The sequence below is a fragment of the Procambarus clarkii genome, chromosome 77 (genome assembly GCF_040958095.1).
Source record: "Procambarus clarkii isolate CNS0578487 chromosome 77, FALCON_Pclarkii_2.0, whole genome shotgun sequence".
In the NCBI taxonomy this organism is placed as follows: domain Eukaryota; kingdom Metazoa; phylum Arthropoda; class Malacostraca; order Decapoda; family Cambaridae; genus Procambarus; species Procambarus clarkii.
The window spans coordinates 21,384,901-21,401,557 of NC_091226.1; the positions used below are offsets into that span (position 1 = coordinate 21,384,901).

The following is a 16,657-nucleotide window of genomic DNA, read 5'->3' on the forward strand; positions in this document are numbered from 1 at the left end:
AACGTTAGGTCGTCAGACATTATTATTCCCAAATCCTTTACATGCTGTTTTCCTACTATGGATACATTTGATTGTGTTTTGTACTCTGTATTATGTTTAAGGTCCTCATTTTTACCATACCTGAGTACCTGGAATTTATCACTGTTAAACATCATGTTATTTTCTGATGCCCAGTCGAAAACTTTATTAATATCAGCTTGAAGTTTTTCAATGTCTTCAGCTGAGATAATTTTCATACTGATTTTTGTGTCATCTGCAAAGGATGATACGAAGCTGTGACTTGTATTTTTGTCTATATCTGATATGAGAATAAGGAAAAGCAGCGGTGCAAGGACTGTACCCTAAGGTACAGAGCTTTTAACTGCACTTGGACTAGATTTTATATGGTTGACTGTTACTCGCTGAGTCCTGTTTGACAGAAAACTGAGTATCCAGCATCCTACTTAACCAACCCCAAGTGGTTGATCTAGGGAAGTTGGTTGCGAGCTGGGCTCAGACTGTCTGGTGATGATTATTGGTATTAACAGGGTTTGAATTAGTTTAGTGTGAAAACAACCATTTCATTTCAATTGTCTGTGGAGCTGTTTGCCTGTGTTGATGCTTTGTTTCCTGTAAACTTTATAGTTGATCATAAAGCATCACAATCTTTCTGGATGGCTTCCCGGTGGGGTGATGGATTGTCTCTCGCTTCCTGTACCTCTGTGAGCCAGATAGCCAGGCTCTGTCCCCAGTAGGCCAAACAGAACTCTGACAATGTAGGTTACCTCACTGAGAAAGCTAGATAGCTTTCTAGTAGCCACTGGGACTACTAGAAAGATATATTTCATTACAATCAGCACAGTTTTTTATTAATTTGGCATAATCAGCCCATATAGTTTCAATTACTGTAAAAAACAAAAACAATTTTTAATAATAATAATAATTCAGAGACGAAGATAGAAGAAAAAGAGGCAATATGATCACTACGTACAAAAAGTAACAGGAATTAATAAAACTGATAGGGAAGAATTCCTGAGACTGGAACTTCAAGAACAAGAGGTCATAGAGTTAAACTAAACAAAGCTGTCGAATATAAGAAAATTCACTTTCGCAAACAGAGTGGTAGACAGTTGGAACAAGTAAGGTAAGAAGGTGGTGGAGGCCAAAACCGTCAGTAATTTCAAAGCGTTATATGACAAAGAGTGCTTGTAAGACGAGCATTCCTCTCATCCTGTAACTACACTTAGGTAATTACTCATGTCGAGCACGTACCCAACAGCAATTAAAGGGAAAAATCAGATGATGTTAGCTGCAAGCGTCTGACCTACAACCTCGGAGAGACATTTCAATTTAAATAAATTTTCCCCTACTAACATTATATAAAATGAACAAATCCACAAGGGCCGTGATGAGGGGTCGAACCTATGCACCGGATGTTCACAGACGTACTCAGTCAACGGCACCATGACATGGTTAACCTCTTCCATATTCAACTAGTTCGCAAGTCGACTAGAGCGCATCTGGGAGCATCCAGCGCATAGGTTCGAAGCCTCATCAAGGCTCCTGTGGATCTGTTCATTTGATATATCACGTTATTGTGATTTCTGCGTTATATAAAATCATATTTGTGCATTTTATGTCTTTACAAGCAAAATTTATTAGCATGGATAAAACTCTTACGTCAATATCCTCAGGATCGGCAACTTCCGGTTCAATGAAAAGTTTTCTGGCTTCGGCAAAGCGCCAATCTTCTGGTGGGCTGTACTTCTTCGTATCTATATGCTTTAGTATTTCATCAATAGTCTTGTGATTACGGATCAGTTCTATGGCTCGCTTAGGTCCAATACCCCTGATACTATCACAATAGTCACAGCCCAGCAGAATACACATATCGATAAACTGTAAAAAACAAAGACATGGATTTTAGACAAATATTTCAACATAGGCAGGAAATATATGTAATGGCAAAACAAGTTGAAGAGATTGATCCGGGTTCTCACGAGACGGAAATAATGATAAAGCAATGTCACACAGCACCTATATTATAAATGTAATGGCAAAACAAGTTGACAAAAGAGAGTTTCGGGTTCTCATGAGAGTGCAATAATGATACAAGTATTGTCACACAGCACCTATATGATAAAATTTAAAGTTTTCATGCAAAGAATAAGACACAATAGCAGGGCTTAACCCCTTAACTGCGTTGCCTCCAAATGTGACACCCCCGCAGTGCGCAGGAAATAAATTCTCTGGAAAAAATTATTTTTTCTTTTTAAAGTGTCAAAAACCCTTCCCTCAGTATGGGTATGTAAAAAAAAAAGTCGAAATTGTACTTAGTTTGGCTGCTATGGGGTCCGTAAGTTGGGGCGTGACGTCATCATTCCCCGTGCGCCCGTGCCGTAAGCTCTCGGGGGCGGTGGGGCGCTCGGGGCGGGGCACGCGAGTTGCCGCGAATATATTTTCGTTCATTTTTTGCGCACCTTTCCAAATACATTTTCATTGTTTTTATGTGCCAATCCAATGTATAATGAACACGTACACTATAATATCGCAGTACAACATCCGTACTGTCCGTAGACACTGTGTTACGTGCATGAAACTTGTGTACACATATGCAGCACATATTTACTATGTATCATGCTAATTTGTGTATATATACAATCTATTTACACACTATATACATTCACCATCAACACATTCAGAACACCGCGTTGCAGCTGCTTCGTATGGGCCAATAGCAGCTGCCTCGTATGGGCCAATAGCAGCTGCCTCGTATGGGCCAATAGCAGCTACCTCGTATGGGCCAATAGCAGCTGCCTCGTATGGGCCAATAGCAGCTGCCTCGTATGGGCCAATAGCAGCTGCCTCGTATGGGCCAATAGCAGCTGCCTCGTATGGGCCAATAGCAGCTGCCTCGTATGGGCCAATAGCAGCTGCCTCGTATGGGCCAATAGGAGCATTTGGCAATGAACACATTCAGAACACCTCGAGTGAGAGCAGCCACACCCAGCCTGTCTCCCTCACTCCAACATCTTACTCGCCAACATTGCTCCTCCCACCATATTGTTATAGTTCTTATTACACATGTTCTATATAGCTATCTACATGTTTTATTTACCAAAACTATGCAAGTAAGCCGGTATTGTGTCCAAACAGTACAGTGGCCACCATACACTGCATGAAAAATCACACAGCAGACGACGATACGATTACGTCACCTTCCTCACCAAAATAGCTCCTCTCAACATTCTCCTGTTGCTGTTCTTACACTATATACACACACTATATATACCCATGTAGATATGTGTTGCCCATAGCGAACCACTAAGCTAGTATGGTGAGCAAAACAAGAGTGGCAGCCACACACACAATGAGGCTACCTCAATTCTCGCCCTCTCTCTCTCATCAAAATTCCTCCTTCCACAATACTACGCACAATTATAACCACATTCCTGCTATTATCACAATCCTGGTCACTAATTCCTGTAAATGAATAACTGACCACACGTTTATTTTGAAAAGGAACCTAAGAAATCATTTGAAGATTCCTAGATGAACGAAATAATGCTGTGGCTAGCGCTGTGAACATCGTGAACAGCATTGAATCACTGATATTTGAACATTGTACCCAGTCATTATCACACTCAGGCTCTAATATAACACTATCATAGCTAAATAATACAAGTTATATATATATTTTGACATTATTAGGCGATGCTGTGGTCACATGCTGAACAGCAGTGCTGTGCGCTCATGCTGCGAGCGCCAGCCTTGGTTGCTCACACACTACTGAGGCTCCCACACCCGGGAATGTGGACCACGATTTTTTTTAAAGATGGCGTCTGTTTATAAGAGCCCTGAGGAAGCTGATGTGAACCCCACGTAGCGGCGGGAGTTTTGAATGGAACGTGAAAAATACAAATACCCGGAGGCGCATTGCGCAAACCAGACGTGAGCCTGCAGGCGCGTTGCGCAGTTTAAGGGTTAAAACAACTAATTCAACCCCCCCAAATGCGAAATGAAGGTTCCGACGCTTTTGACTGTACTGGGGTCCAAGACAGACCCATACTACATCTCCAAACATAATTCCAGGGATAAAGAAGGAGCCTTCAGCATCCATTCTCGCAACTAACCAGTGCCTATGTGAAAAAAACCAGCGTTGAATGTAATGAAACGCCATTTTCGGGATGAGTCCTGGAGGCTCCCCGGAGCTATTCATGGCTGATATGGATACCCTAACTATTTTGCATCAGTCAATGTGGGTGGAGTTCTAGGCCTACCAGGGACCACGAGCCAGAACCTGCCCCTCACAGAAGCACGAGGAGCAATGGCTCAAAGAAATGCACATGTGATTTGGAGCATTCTATATCTGCCATCGACCGGGACAGGCACTCAGAAAGGTAAGCGCCACAAAACAATCCCCTATTCTGGTTAACAATGAAAATCCTCATACAAGTGGACAGAACTCCCCAAAAGAAAAATGAGCAAACAAGCATGAGATCACACGAGCCACACCGCATGTCTGCGCAGCTCCCCGGAAGTGGGAAGAGGGAGCACCAGACCCTCGCGCCAGTGATCCACACCCCAGTTCTGAGGCTGGATATAAAAAACGCGAAAAAACGCCAACCGAAGGGAGGAGGGGTTGCCGGGGAGCCTCACACCACAGCACAAAGTCGAGACAACAGGCTGCAACAGCCAACCCAAGGCAACACGGGCCCGACGAGGCTCAGGAACATAGACGAGGGAGCGCGCAGCCAGGACCCAGTGCGACCGCCAAAACAAACCTGTGCCCGAATGTCAGCTCAAAATGTGCCACCCAAGATGTCAGCAAGCACAGCAAGCCTACGAACGTCAAGGGCACGGGGAGAGACCACAGGCTGGCTAGACAGAACGACCCAGCGGACGACCTGAGAGACCCGAACCCGAGAACAGGGAAGAAGGGGAAACCGGATCAACCCAAAGCGCAGCCCCGGCCACAGAGACCGTGGCGCGCACAGAACGGCGGAGAGCCGCAACCAGACACAAGAAGCACCCCAGCCAACCAATCAAGCAACAACAACCCCAGTGACCCCTCCAGAAAAGAGCTGTCTCAACCCCACCAGAAAAGAAGATACTGGCCGCAAACGAACAAACCGAACACCAAAACCCAAAGAAGTAGAAAGCACTGACAAAAACCGGAACCGAAGGGGCCACAACAAACCGAGGAGAGGAGACAACAACATGCCCGAGACAACACGTGAACAGCGCAGAAGGAACAACAAAACGGGAGCAATCTGAAGCGGCTCCGCCAGTGCCGCACTAGACAGGGCGACGGTATGCGGCCAGATGATGGCCCGGACCCCACCACGACAGTAAAGAGCACAGTACACCTACGAAGAGACAAAAGGAAAAGGAAGGACCGGCAGAAAACCCCATACCACTGCCAAGGCGAAGCACACAGGTGGGACACAGTTAAGAAGCCACCTGAACACCAAACAGATGGTGAGAGACTCCAGTCAAAAGAACCAGACTAGAAGACCGAACCAGCCCTGTCATGGAGCGGACCGACAATGTAAAAGAGGCAGAGCCATCGGAAACCCCTTGGTGCTGACACCGAGCAAGCCGCGCCGGAACCAAGACTGTCAAAAAAACAACAAGAACGTCCGCCAGGGAACCAGGAACCCAAACCCGGCGAGACGGGAAAGAACCAACCTGGACGAGCAAAAACGCCCTATCCTGGAGGCACCCTCCCCCTGGGACCCGTGAAGGAACAAGAAGCCCGATAACTGACAACGAGAAGCTGCCGCATGCAGAAACTGTCGAACCGCAAACAGCAAGAACAAAAAGGGGCAGTGAAAAACTTAAGAGCCAGGCCCAGGCAGAGGCCAACAAGGAAACGAGCACCACGAGCTGAAACTCTAAAAGAGAAGTGAAAAACAGAGACACCGCAACCCGCAGGAGCGGCACCACCAGTCCCTATAGGGCAGAACAAAGCACGTGTTGCTGAGGAAGGAAGGAGAACTACGAAAGATATGTACTGCACTTAATACAAAAAAGTAGTCCGAAAAGGAACACAGAAAAACCGTAGCCAGGGCCAGAAGCCAAATGCCCCCTGCCCCAATGAAAATGAACAGTAGGGGCAGGAGTGGATGATCGGGAGCTACATACACCAGCAGACATTGCAACACAGAAGCTGGTAGTGACAGTGAAGGAGAAGAGAAAGAACTCAAAGCTATATCAGAACACTGGGCCTGTTCTACAACAGAAAACTGAACACGAACAGATCCCAACCTAACACAAGCATGAGAATAGCCAATATGTACCTACCTAGATACACAACAATGTGTAGGAGAGAGGAAGGAAGACGGAAAATGCAAAGAAAAGACAGTCCAAGTACAGTGGTACCTCGGCTTACGAGCGCCCCTAATTACGAGTTTTACGGGTTACGAGCAGGATTTGCTCGGAAAATTTGTATCGGGATACGAGGCTTGCCTCAGGATACGAGTTTGTTGATACGCATACGGGCCGAACTAGCGCATGGTGGCATGGGGATCACCGCTCAGTTTGCCAGTGCCTCACGCCCAGTGACTATCCTGCCTGAATTCTTCACAAGAATTTACCATTTATTTTAGGAGATTTTACTATTTGGCATAAAATTTGTTATAATATACATCGCAATGGGTCCCAAGAAAGTCAGTGGTATGGTTCAAGGCAAGAAATCGCATGTGAGGATGACAATATCGCATGTGAGGATGACAATAAAGGAAAAGCAAGAGATCATTCAGAAGCATAAAAATGGTGCACGGGTTGTTGAACTTTGTAGGCAGTACAACAAATCCACGTCAACGATATGCACTATACTTGCCAAGAAAAAGGACATTATGAGTGCTAAAGTGGCAAAAGGAGTATCAACAATCACGAAACAAAGACCACAAATACAAACCAGCAGCTGAAAGATTTATTGATGAATTTAAAGAGTTTGCAGACGCTGAGGGATACCTACCGCAACAGGTGTTTAATTGTGATGAAACAGGACTGTTCTGGAAAAGATTGCCTAAGAGGACATACATTACCAAGGAAGAAAAAGCATTGCCCAGACACAAGCCTATGAAAGATAGGTTTACGCTTGTGCTGTGTTCAAATGCGAGTGGCGATTTGAAAATTAAACCCTTGCTAGTGTATCATTCTGAAAATCCAAGGGTTTTCAAACAGTATAAAGTGCAGAAAAAACAAATGTGTGTGATGTGGAGGGCTAATAATAAGGCATGGGTGACTAGGATTTTTTTTTCGGAGTGGGTGAATGAAGTGGTGTGCCCTGCCATAGAAAAATATCTGCAGGAGAAACATTTGCCACTCAAGGCCCTGCTTCGACAATGCTCCTGCTCATCCTCCAGACTTGGAAGATGAATTGTTGCACAGAAACAGTAATTTTCTCACAGTAAAGTTCCTTCTTCCTAACACGACTCCTCTAATTCAACCTATGGACCAGAAAATCATAGCGAATTTTAAGAAACTTTATGAAAGGGCACTTTTCCAGAAATGTTTTGAATTGACTGAAGCCACAAACCTCACCCTCAAAGAGTTCTGGAAACACCATTTTAACATTTGTAGTTCTTTAAAACTCGTTGACAAAGCGTGGCAAGAAGTGACTCAAAGAACCCCAATCTCTAGCTGGAGAAAATTGTGGCCTGAATGTATGCCAGAACTAGACTTTGAGGGGTTTGAGCCTGTAAATGAAGCGCCCATTGTTATGGAAATTGTTACTCTGGGCCAGCAAATGGGCTTGGAATTGGATGATGATGTGGAGGAGTTAGTGGAAGAAGACAACAAAAAACTGACCACCGAAGAACTCCAAGCCCTTCAAAAGGAACAGCAAGAAGACCCAGCTGAGGATGTTTCTCCAGTGGAGGAGGAAGAGGCAGTACAGAATGTCCCTTCGACAACCATTAACACTTTGATACTCTGGGCGCACATGCGCCACACTATCCTGGGTTGGTTTGTGCATTCCGCGAGAGCGCACGGTAATTCTGAAGTGTATAATCTTTTCAACTTTGTTACCTCAATTCTCGTCCTAGGTTTTTCAATTTGGTATCATTGTGTTCGCAATAGAATTCTCTATAGGACTAAAGGCATATAAAGTCCAAATGCCCAGCGCACCATCCGCAACAAACAGAAAGTGAGAGCGTGTTACCCGGGAGCGCACAAGACCGATAAAATGTGTACACTCCTTTCACTTTGGTCACCTCAATTCTCGTCCTTGGTCTTTCATTTTGGTATCAATGTGTTCAGAATAGAATTCCCAACAGGAATATATGCATATAATATCAAAAACAGCGACGCGCTCCAGCCACCGACAATATGAAAGTTACCAGAGAGCGCTGCACCATCCCAAGTCGCCTCTCATTACAATAGAACGCGCGGTCATACCAAAATGTGTATACTCTCTTTAACTTTGTCATCTCAATTCTTGTCCTAAGTTTTTCAATTTGGTATAAATGTGTTCACAATCCTCTACAGGACTAAATGCATATAAAGCCCAAAAACCCGGCGAGAAAGTGAAAGCGTGTTACTCAGGACCGCGAAAGAGCAATAAAATGTGTACACTCTCTTCACTTTGGACATCTCAATTCTCGTCCTAGTTCTTTCATTTTTGTGTCATTGTGTTTGCAATAGAATTCCCTACAGAAGAATATGCAAATATAAAGTCCAAAAGCCCTGCGTCCCACCAAAAGCAAACAGAGAAAATGACAGTGCGTTACTGCAGTGAGTGCTAATAAAGAGCAATAAAATGGGTATACTCTTTTCAACTTTGTTACCTCAATTCTGGTCCTATGTCTTTCATTTTGATATCATTGTATTCGCAATGAAATTCCCTACAGGTGTGTATGCATATAATGTCCAAAACCGCAGCGCGCCCCTCCCGAAACCGTCGCCAATTTGCCGCCGGAAATCACGCAATGCTGCGTCATTACTGGACTTCCCCTAAATAAAAAAGTCACGCAATGCTGTGTTATTACCGGACCAAAGTGTTAAGAAGTGGTGTCAGATGTGGGAAGAGATGCAAACTTCTATTGAAAAAACTCACCCAGAGAAAGCTGTAGTAGGCCGTTGCAATAATCTTTTCAATGACAATGTGATGCCTCACTACATTGACATCTTGCGAAGAAGGGAAAATAATCTTCCATGGACAGATTTGTTGTGAGAACATCGAGCAGTGAGCCACAACCAGGACCTAGTGGTATGCAGGCAAAACGTGCCAGAGAATGCACCCCAGAGAGGTCCTCATTGCCTGATGTTAAAATGGAAGGGGACTCCGCTTCTAAACAGTAACACCTCTCCTCCATCCCCCCTCCTCACCATCTTCCATACACCTACAGCATTCATCAGCAATGGTAAATAATAACTTGAACATAGTTTTCTAGTGCAGATTTTGATGAATTAGGTATAAAATTTAGTTTGAAGTGAGGTTTTTGAGTAGTCAGGATCGGATTAATTCATTTCCCATTATTTCTTATGGGGAAATTAGCTTCAGTTTACGAGTTTTCGGGATACGAGCTGTCTCCAGGAACGGATTAAACTCTTAAACCTAGGTATCCCTGCACTGGAAGCAAGGAACAAGAGCATAAGCAAACGGCAACAGAAGCTACATGAACCATACACACAGACGTGTAGCAAGGAAAAACAAGACACTCACCCAAACTCGAGTGCTAATGAGAGAAGCAAACTTCACCCGAGCATCAAAAAACCCAGACCCTAAGAACAGGAAACAAGCCTTCCAAAACTATAGGAGGAAGGTGAGGGGGTATAAAGGCGTATATACACGCCGGATGTATATGAATGTGTATATGTAACGTACAGATGGGTGAACCCCCATGTTAGAATCAGACCAGAATGTCAAAAGGTCCAACCCACGCTCTGCGCCCCCACAATGGACGCCCAAGTCAAAATCGAGGAACATCCCAAGAAAAAATGTGGAAAACATTCTGAGAACTCATTAAACCAAAAGCCAAAGTTTGTCAATGACAGGGTAGGTTAGGGTTCCCCAAATCTATGGGGAAACCTGAATGTTAAAAACAGCGCTCGCCGATGTCAACCCGGGCGACCACCGAGGAAACGCAACACATGGGCCGACCCAACTGCTACCTGGGTCAGACATTATGGTACAGACCATATATAAGGGCCAAAGGCCCCCAAAGTCAGCCCCCTCCCCAACCCCGGGAACCACCACGTCAGGCCCCGGGGGCTAGTCGTCCTCCAAAGATCCGGCCTTACAAGAAAAAGCCGGGGCGGCCGAAAGAACAGGAAGAGAGCGGGGCCCCACTGGTCAGTCCCCGGAGCTACAGCTGGAGGAACTGACTCAAACGCCTCCAACGCAACCCAGGAAGGGGCAACCCCAAAAACTGCCCGAGTCTCAAACCTTCAAACCCTGCCCCGACCCCGAAGCCCTCAGATTCCTAGGAGCTGGAAGCAGGGGGGTTGGAGGGGACTAAATCAACCACAGTAGGGGATGAACAAGGAGGGGGGGCCAACTGAACCTAGGCTGAAGCGACCAAAACGCCCAAGTCCGGATCACGAGAAACAAAACAGGGCAGCCTCGGGGCATCCGGGGAAGCAACCAAACTAGTGCGTTGCAACAACCTATCTAGCAACTCGCGAGCCGCCTGCACCCGAAGAATGTCAACAAATAGGGTGATTGGAGCCACAAACAAGCAACAAAGCTCGCAGGACTCGAGGTCGAATGTGTCACCGATCCAACAGGCAGCATGACGGAGACAAAAACTAAGAGCGTCACCCAGAGACAAGGGGACAGAGCAACCCTCAAACTCACACAGAGCGAGAGGAGACGCAGGGGTCTCACCCAGTGGACCCGAGTGCCCCCGTGGGATTTTCCAGGGCCCCTAGACTGGGTCTGCAAAGGGTTATCCCAGGCAGGGTATGTTAACCGGGACCCCTAGCTACCAAGCAAACTGCTAAAAGCTGAACTCACGGGACGTGTCCACTCACGAGGGCGAAGCAAGGGGTGCCACCACGCAAACAACCCTAATATAAGGGAAAGGGAGACCACACGGCAGATACCCCCCCTCCACCAGGCAAAAACAAAAACAAAAAAAAAACCTCGCAAGAGGACAGTGAGGCCGCTGTTAAAGGTGAAAACTAGCTACGCAGTACCCCGCGCCCGACCACTGCAATAACTACCACTTACCCCAAGGCGAACAAGGGTGAAATAACCCCAAACACTCGGGGCAGCCAAGCGCCAAGCAGCGAAAGGCCAGCAGAAGAAGACCTGAGGTGACTTGTGGAAGGCCACACAACTATGCACGATCCCATCAGCCGAGGAACTGGGGTGTGGATCGCCGGCACGAGGGTCTGGGGCTTCCCCTTCTCTGTCCCGTGAAGAGGGGGAGCTGCACAGACATGTGGCGTGGCTCGTGTGATGTCATGCTTGTTTGCTCATTTTTCTTTTGGAGAGTTCTGTCCACTCGTTTGACGATTTTCGTTGTTAACCAGAATAGGGTTGTCTTGTGGCGATTACCTCTCTGGGTGCCTGTCCCAGTCGATGGCAGATATAGAATGCTACAAATCACATGTGCATTTCTATTGGCCATTGCTCCTCGTGCCTCTGTGAGAGAGCCATATTCTGGCTCATGGTCCCCAATAGGCCTAGAATTCCACCCACATCGACTGATGGAAAATAATTAGGGTATCCATATCAGCCATGGATAGCTCCGGGGAGCCGTAAGGGCTCCCCCCAGAAAAATAAGGAAATTTAATTGTGGGGTGAATATAATTTTGTGATAAGAGGCTCAAGGGTGAATGAAATACTGTAACCCCGCGATTATCCGGGATTCGAACATCTGGAAAACGCCCTTATACGGCCAAAATCGTGACCGGATAAAGTTATCACAATATCCAGCCAAAATGGCCACAGGAACCAGATAAAAGCTGGTTTGGCCAGATACAATATCGGGGCCGGTTAATTTGCTGCCGATGTTACACTATCCAGACAGCTGGATAATCGTGGAATTGTCCATATATGAAAACCATGAGGCGGGCCATACCGTATTAATCCCGTCTGCCCGTGACTCGAGGCGCATGGTGTGGGAGGGGGTGGGGTGGGTGGGTAGTGTCGGGAGAGAGGGGAGCGTTAGGAGGGACCACCTGGGTGGGGAGCGGCCTATACACTACAGTACAGGAATTACCCTTGGTTTTTAAACAATTCATCATAGCCAAAATAAAAAAAAAATACTAGTAATTATGTAATAAAAAATACCATACAAGTTTCCTAAAAAACAATTTGCACAGGCTGAAGTTTCCTACAAAAATATATTTTTTTTATTGCTGGTGGCCTTCGTAACGTGCCTCCTCCCTGCCCCGACTGGACCCGTCCAGGCCTGGTCAAGTCATGTGCTCTCTACCCTCGTGTTACACTCGCGCCATTAGTGAAATATTTTTTTAAATAACTTTTTTATTTTCATAGTAACTTTGAACATTTTTGGCAAAGACTATGTCTGGTAGCAGCATGAATCGTTCTGGAGGTGTTAAGAGGAAGAAGGTTGTCCTAACAATTAAGGACAAGCTATGTGTTATACAACTTTGTGAAAATGGCCGGTCGACCTCAAGTGTTGCCAAGGAATTTAATATAGGCACTAGTACTGTTTCTGATATAAGGAAACAAAAAGAGAAACTAATGAAATTCATTTCAACCTGTGAAAGTGAAGGTGCAAGCACTAGCAGAGGGTGTGGTAGAAAAACTTCGACGCATGTACAGTTGGATGAGGCTGTGTACAAGTGGTTTGCTCAGCACCGCACAGCTGGCGTGACAATTCGCGGCCCAGAAATACAAAATGCTGCAAGCAGGTTTACTGCAATCCTTGGAATAAAGGATTTTGAAGTGAGTGAAGGGTGGGTTGCAAGGTTCAAGGGTAGGCACAATATTGTGAAGAGGAAAATTGTCGGTGAAAAATTAAGTGCAGATGAAAGCAGTGTAGAACCATTTAAACAGAAATTAAGAGCATACATTGTGGCAAATAATTTACATTCATATCAAATTTATAATGCAGATGAAACTGGGTTGTATTGGAGGAGTTTACCAGAAAAAACTCTAGCAATGAGGAGTGAGGGTTGTGTGCCAGGATGTAAGGTTTGCAAGGACAGGCTCTCAGCCATGATGTGTGCGAATGCCGACGGCACAGACAGAATCACGTGTGCAATTGTTGGCAAATCTAGAAACCAAGAGCCTTGCAACATTGCATGGACAGACTGCCAGTCAAATACTATAGCTCACAAAATGCATGGTTTACACAAGAGATCTTTCTTTCCTGGTTTCATGACGTGTTCTGCAGGGAAGTTCGTGCCTATCAGTTAATTAAGAAACTCAAAGTAAGGCCAAGCGAAGTTCGGGCTTTGCTGCTGCTTGATAATGCGCCTGCCCACTCCAAAATTGACACGTTAACCTCACAAGATGGCAAGATAATGTGTATGGCACTTCATCCTAACACAACCTCTCTCATTCAGCCTATGGATCAGGGAGTTATCTGTGCCACAAAGAGGTTGTACACCAAAAACATGCTAAACGAAGTTTTGGTGGTTTTGCCCCTTCCGCAAGATATTGAACTCGGTGTGGATAACAGGGCTAAAAAAAACTTCAGAATTTGAAGAACTATACAATCAAGGAAGCCATCTTTAACTGGGCCAAGGTGTGGAGTGAATTACAGGAATCGACTTTGAAAAATTCCTAGAAAAAACTCCTCACGTCTACGTTCAGAAATGAGGAGGATGCAGAAATGGATTTTGAAGGATTTACAGATGAAAGCCATGGAATGTTTAGAAATGCCGGCGAAAACTTAGAAAGGCAGAATGTGGTTGATTGGCTTGAAAAAGATGCCAATGACCCAAGATATGGTGTGATGAGTGAAGACGAGATTCTCCAGTCTATTACTGGTGAGGTCAACGAAGAGGATGAAGAAGGAAGTGAAGAACCAACACCAATGACCACGAAATATAGTGAACTCATGTCTTCTGTTGACTTGTTAATTAATTTTTCATCAAATTGTGCTCATCCAGAAGTTGGAAACATGTATCAATACCTGTGGCGAACAAAAGAGCTGATCATACAACTGGCCAGTGAACACAGAAGGCAAGCTACACTTGATTCTTATATGGTGCGAAAATCAAGCCAAGCGCCTTCAACAAGTGAGGGGGCACACGCAACCCAAGCGCCGTCAACAAGTGAGGCGTCACAGGCAAGCCCAGCGCCTTCAACAAGTGAGGCGTCACAGGCAAGCCCAGCGCCTTCAACAAGTGAGGCTTCCGCAGCTGACAGTGAAAACTATCTTTGCTTAATGAACTGTACAGTAATTTTAAGTGTTAATTTTAGTGTTGTGTTAGTATAAGTTACGTAAATTGTAAAGAATTTTTAACTTCAAGATGTGTGGCATCAATCAAGAAGACGTACAACAACAAGGTAAGCTGAGGTTTCTAGTAGAATACTTAATAATTATATGTGGCAAGGCAATTCAAATTATGTTGTTTGTAGTATAAAAATAGTTGGAAATGGTTAGTTTTGGACTCGTAGGTGAAAAAGTACCATTATCGGAAAAATGTAATAATCCGGCTGGGGGTACTTCCCATATAGTCCGGATGATCGAGTGGAGACAGTAATTTAAGAAGCACTGTAAGGTAACTTAGATCACACAACCCGAGGAGTAGAAGCCAGCTGGTTATCATACCTGGAGCAAACCTGGAGAGGGTTTCGCTAGTTCTGCTACTCCCCGAGCCCGGCCTAAGGATTTGATAACTTGGTCCAACAGGCTGTTGCTTGGAGCGGCCCACAGGCCCACCTCCACCTCAATTGGTTGGTCCAGTTGGAACAATAACTACACTGCATTCACCTCAGAACAATAACTACACTGTACTCACCTTAGAATAATAACTACAGTACACTGTACTCACCTTAGAATAATAACTACAGTACACTGTACTCACCTGAAAACAATACAGTGCACTAACTTCATAATATTAACTACAGTTCACTGTACTTGCCTCCTCCTGAGAAATTTTAATTTCTTCCAAGATCTTCGATAAATGAAACTCTTTAATGGGCATTTTTCTAGCCTCACTGAAGGTCATGTGTCGTAGTAAAATGGGCGTTCCGAATGTCAGGGCATCCATATCCTCCGTTGCTACTCCATACACCTAGAAAAAAAATAAAAAACCAGCATTGAATGTAATGAAACGCCATTTTCTGGGCGAGCCCCTGAGGCTCCCTGGAGTTATCGGGCTAATATATGATATATTAATCTAGGGCATTGGTCAATAGAGTTCAGCCTACTGGGGACCACGAGCCAGAACCTGGCCCCCTCGGACAGGCACAAGGAGCAATAGCCCCTGGGACCTGCCCCCTGTACTCACCTGTCTGTGCTTGCGGGGGGTTGAGCTTTGGCTTTTTGGTCCCTGTGGTTGGGGGGGGGGGTTATTACTTATCTGTTGTCGATCAGGGTTAGGCACCCCAGATAGGCATAACAAAACACACCCCACATGGTAAGAAAATTGCAACCGAAGACCAAACAGGGAGGAAGAACTCTTCCAAATTTTTAGGAAACCAGTTAACCTTTAAATGGCGCATGGCTATATACCATTTGACACCCACAGGCCCATAAAAAAAAAAAAAAAAAAAAAAAAAAAATTCTTCCTAACCTGTTAATTTGTGTTCACTGACCATGGGAAAAATAATAAAAAAATCGTAAGTGGCATATATTGCCCCTATAAGGCGGGGAAGTCTGGCAAAAAACAGGCGCTGACTCAGCGTGCGTCCCAGGCGGTCTGTTGTTCACCAGCTGTCAGGATGGAGTTGCCACAAAGCGATAATTACCTAATTATTTCAATGTCTCTGATTGATTTTTCATAGTTTTTTTGCTGTAATATTATTCAATAGTGTGTAGTGTGATATATTTATATAATAAAATGAGTGATTCATCACTGTACTTAAAAATATAGTGTGCATATTGTTGATTCAATAATGTTCATCAAACAGTGCACAAATACTTTGTCAGTTATTACACTATATACACAGGTTATATATAAGTATCTGCATGTTTTGTTCACCATAATGAACCACTAAGTTGCTATTATGAGTCAAAAAGTAACGAGGAGTGACCGCCACACACCAGCCAGCCACTGGTGTGTGGTACAAGGACGTGCCGAGTACAATGAGTGAGTTGCCCGGGGATCAGTGGCGAAAGGGAATACGGTACTTATAACTCCTTCTCTCAACTCCTCACTCGCCCACATTCTCCTCCCACCATACTGTTTTTGCTTTTATTCACTATATACAGATGTTATATATAAGTATCTACATTCGTGTTCACCACAACGAACCATTAAGTTGGTATGCTGAGTGGTAGTTGCAGCCCGCCACTGGCTGCCATCCCTCCCTTCCTCACCCCACCTGACTTGCCACCATTCTCCTCCCACCATACTGTTTTTGCTTTTATATACAGACGTTATATATTAAGTATTTACATGTTTTGTTCACCATAACTGTACATCTAAGCTTGTATGGTGAGTAAAGGCACAAAGACGTAGCTACTCACACAGTAAGCTGGTGGCTGCCGCCCTCAAGGCCAGACGCACTAATATTTCTCCTCCAACAATACTGTTTGTGGTGTTGTTATGCTATATACACACAGTATAAAAATAT

General features: G+C 44.9%; 1 protein-coding gene across 1 annotated transcript in view; it reads right to left on the reverse strand.

Annotated features, from left to right (window-relative positions):
- LOC123747155 (flap endonuclease 1) overlaps window positions 1-16,657 on the reverse strand; it is a 134,820-nt gene that overhangs the window by 13,508 nt on the left and 104,655 nt on the right. Inside the window, exons 5-6 of the mRNA XM_045729175.2 lie at window positions 15,001-15,153; window positions 1,660-1,878 (exon numbers count right to left, since the gene is read on the reverse strand). Of these exons, the coding sequence (XP_045585131.1) occupies window positions 1,660-1,878; window positions 15,001-15,153 (372 nt within the window). The remainder of the gene's footprint in view (window positions 1-1,659; window positions 1,879-15,000; window positions 15,154-16,657) is intronic.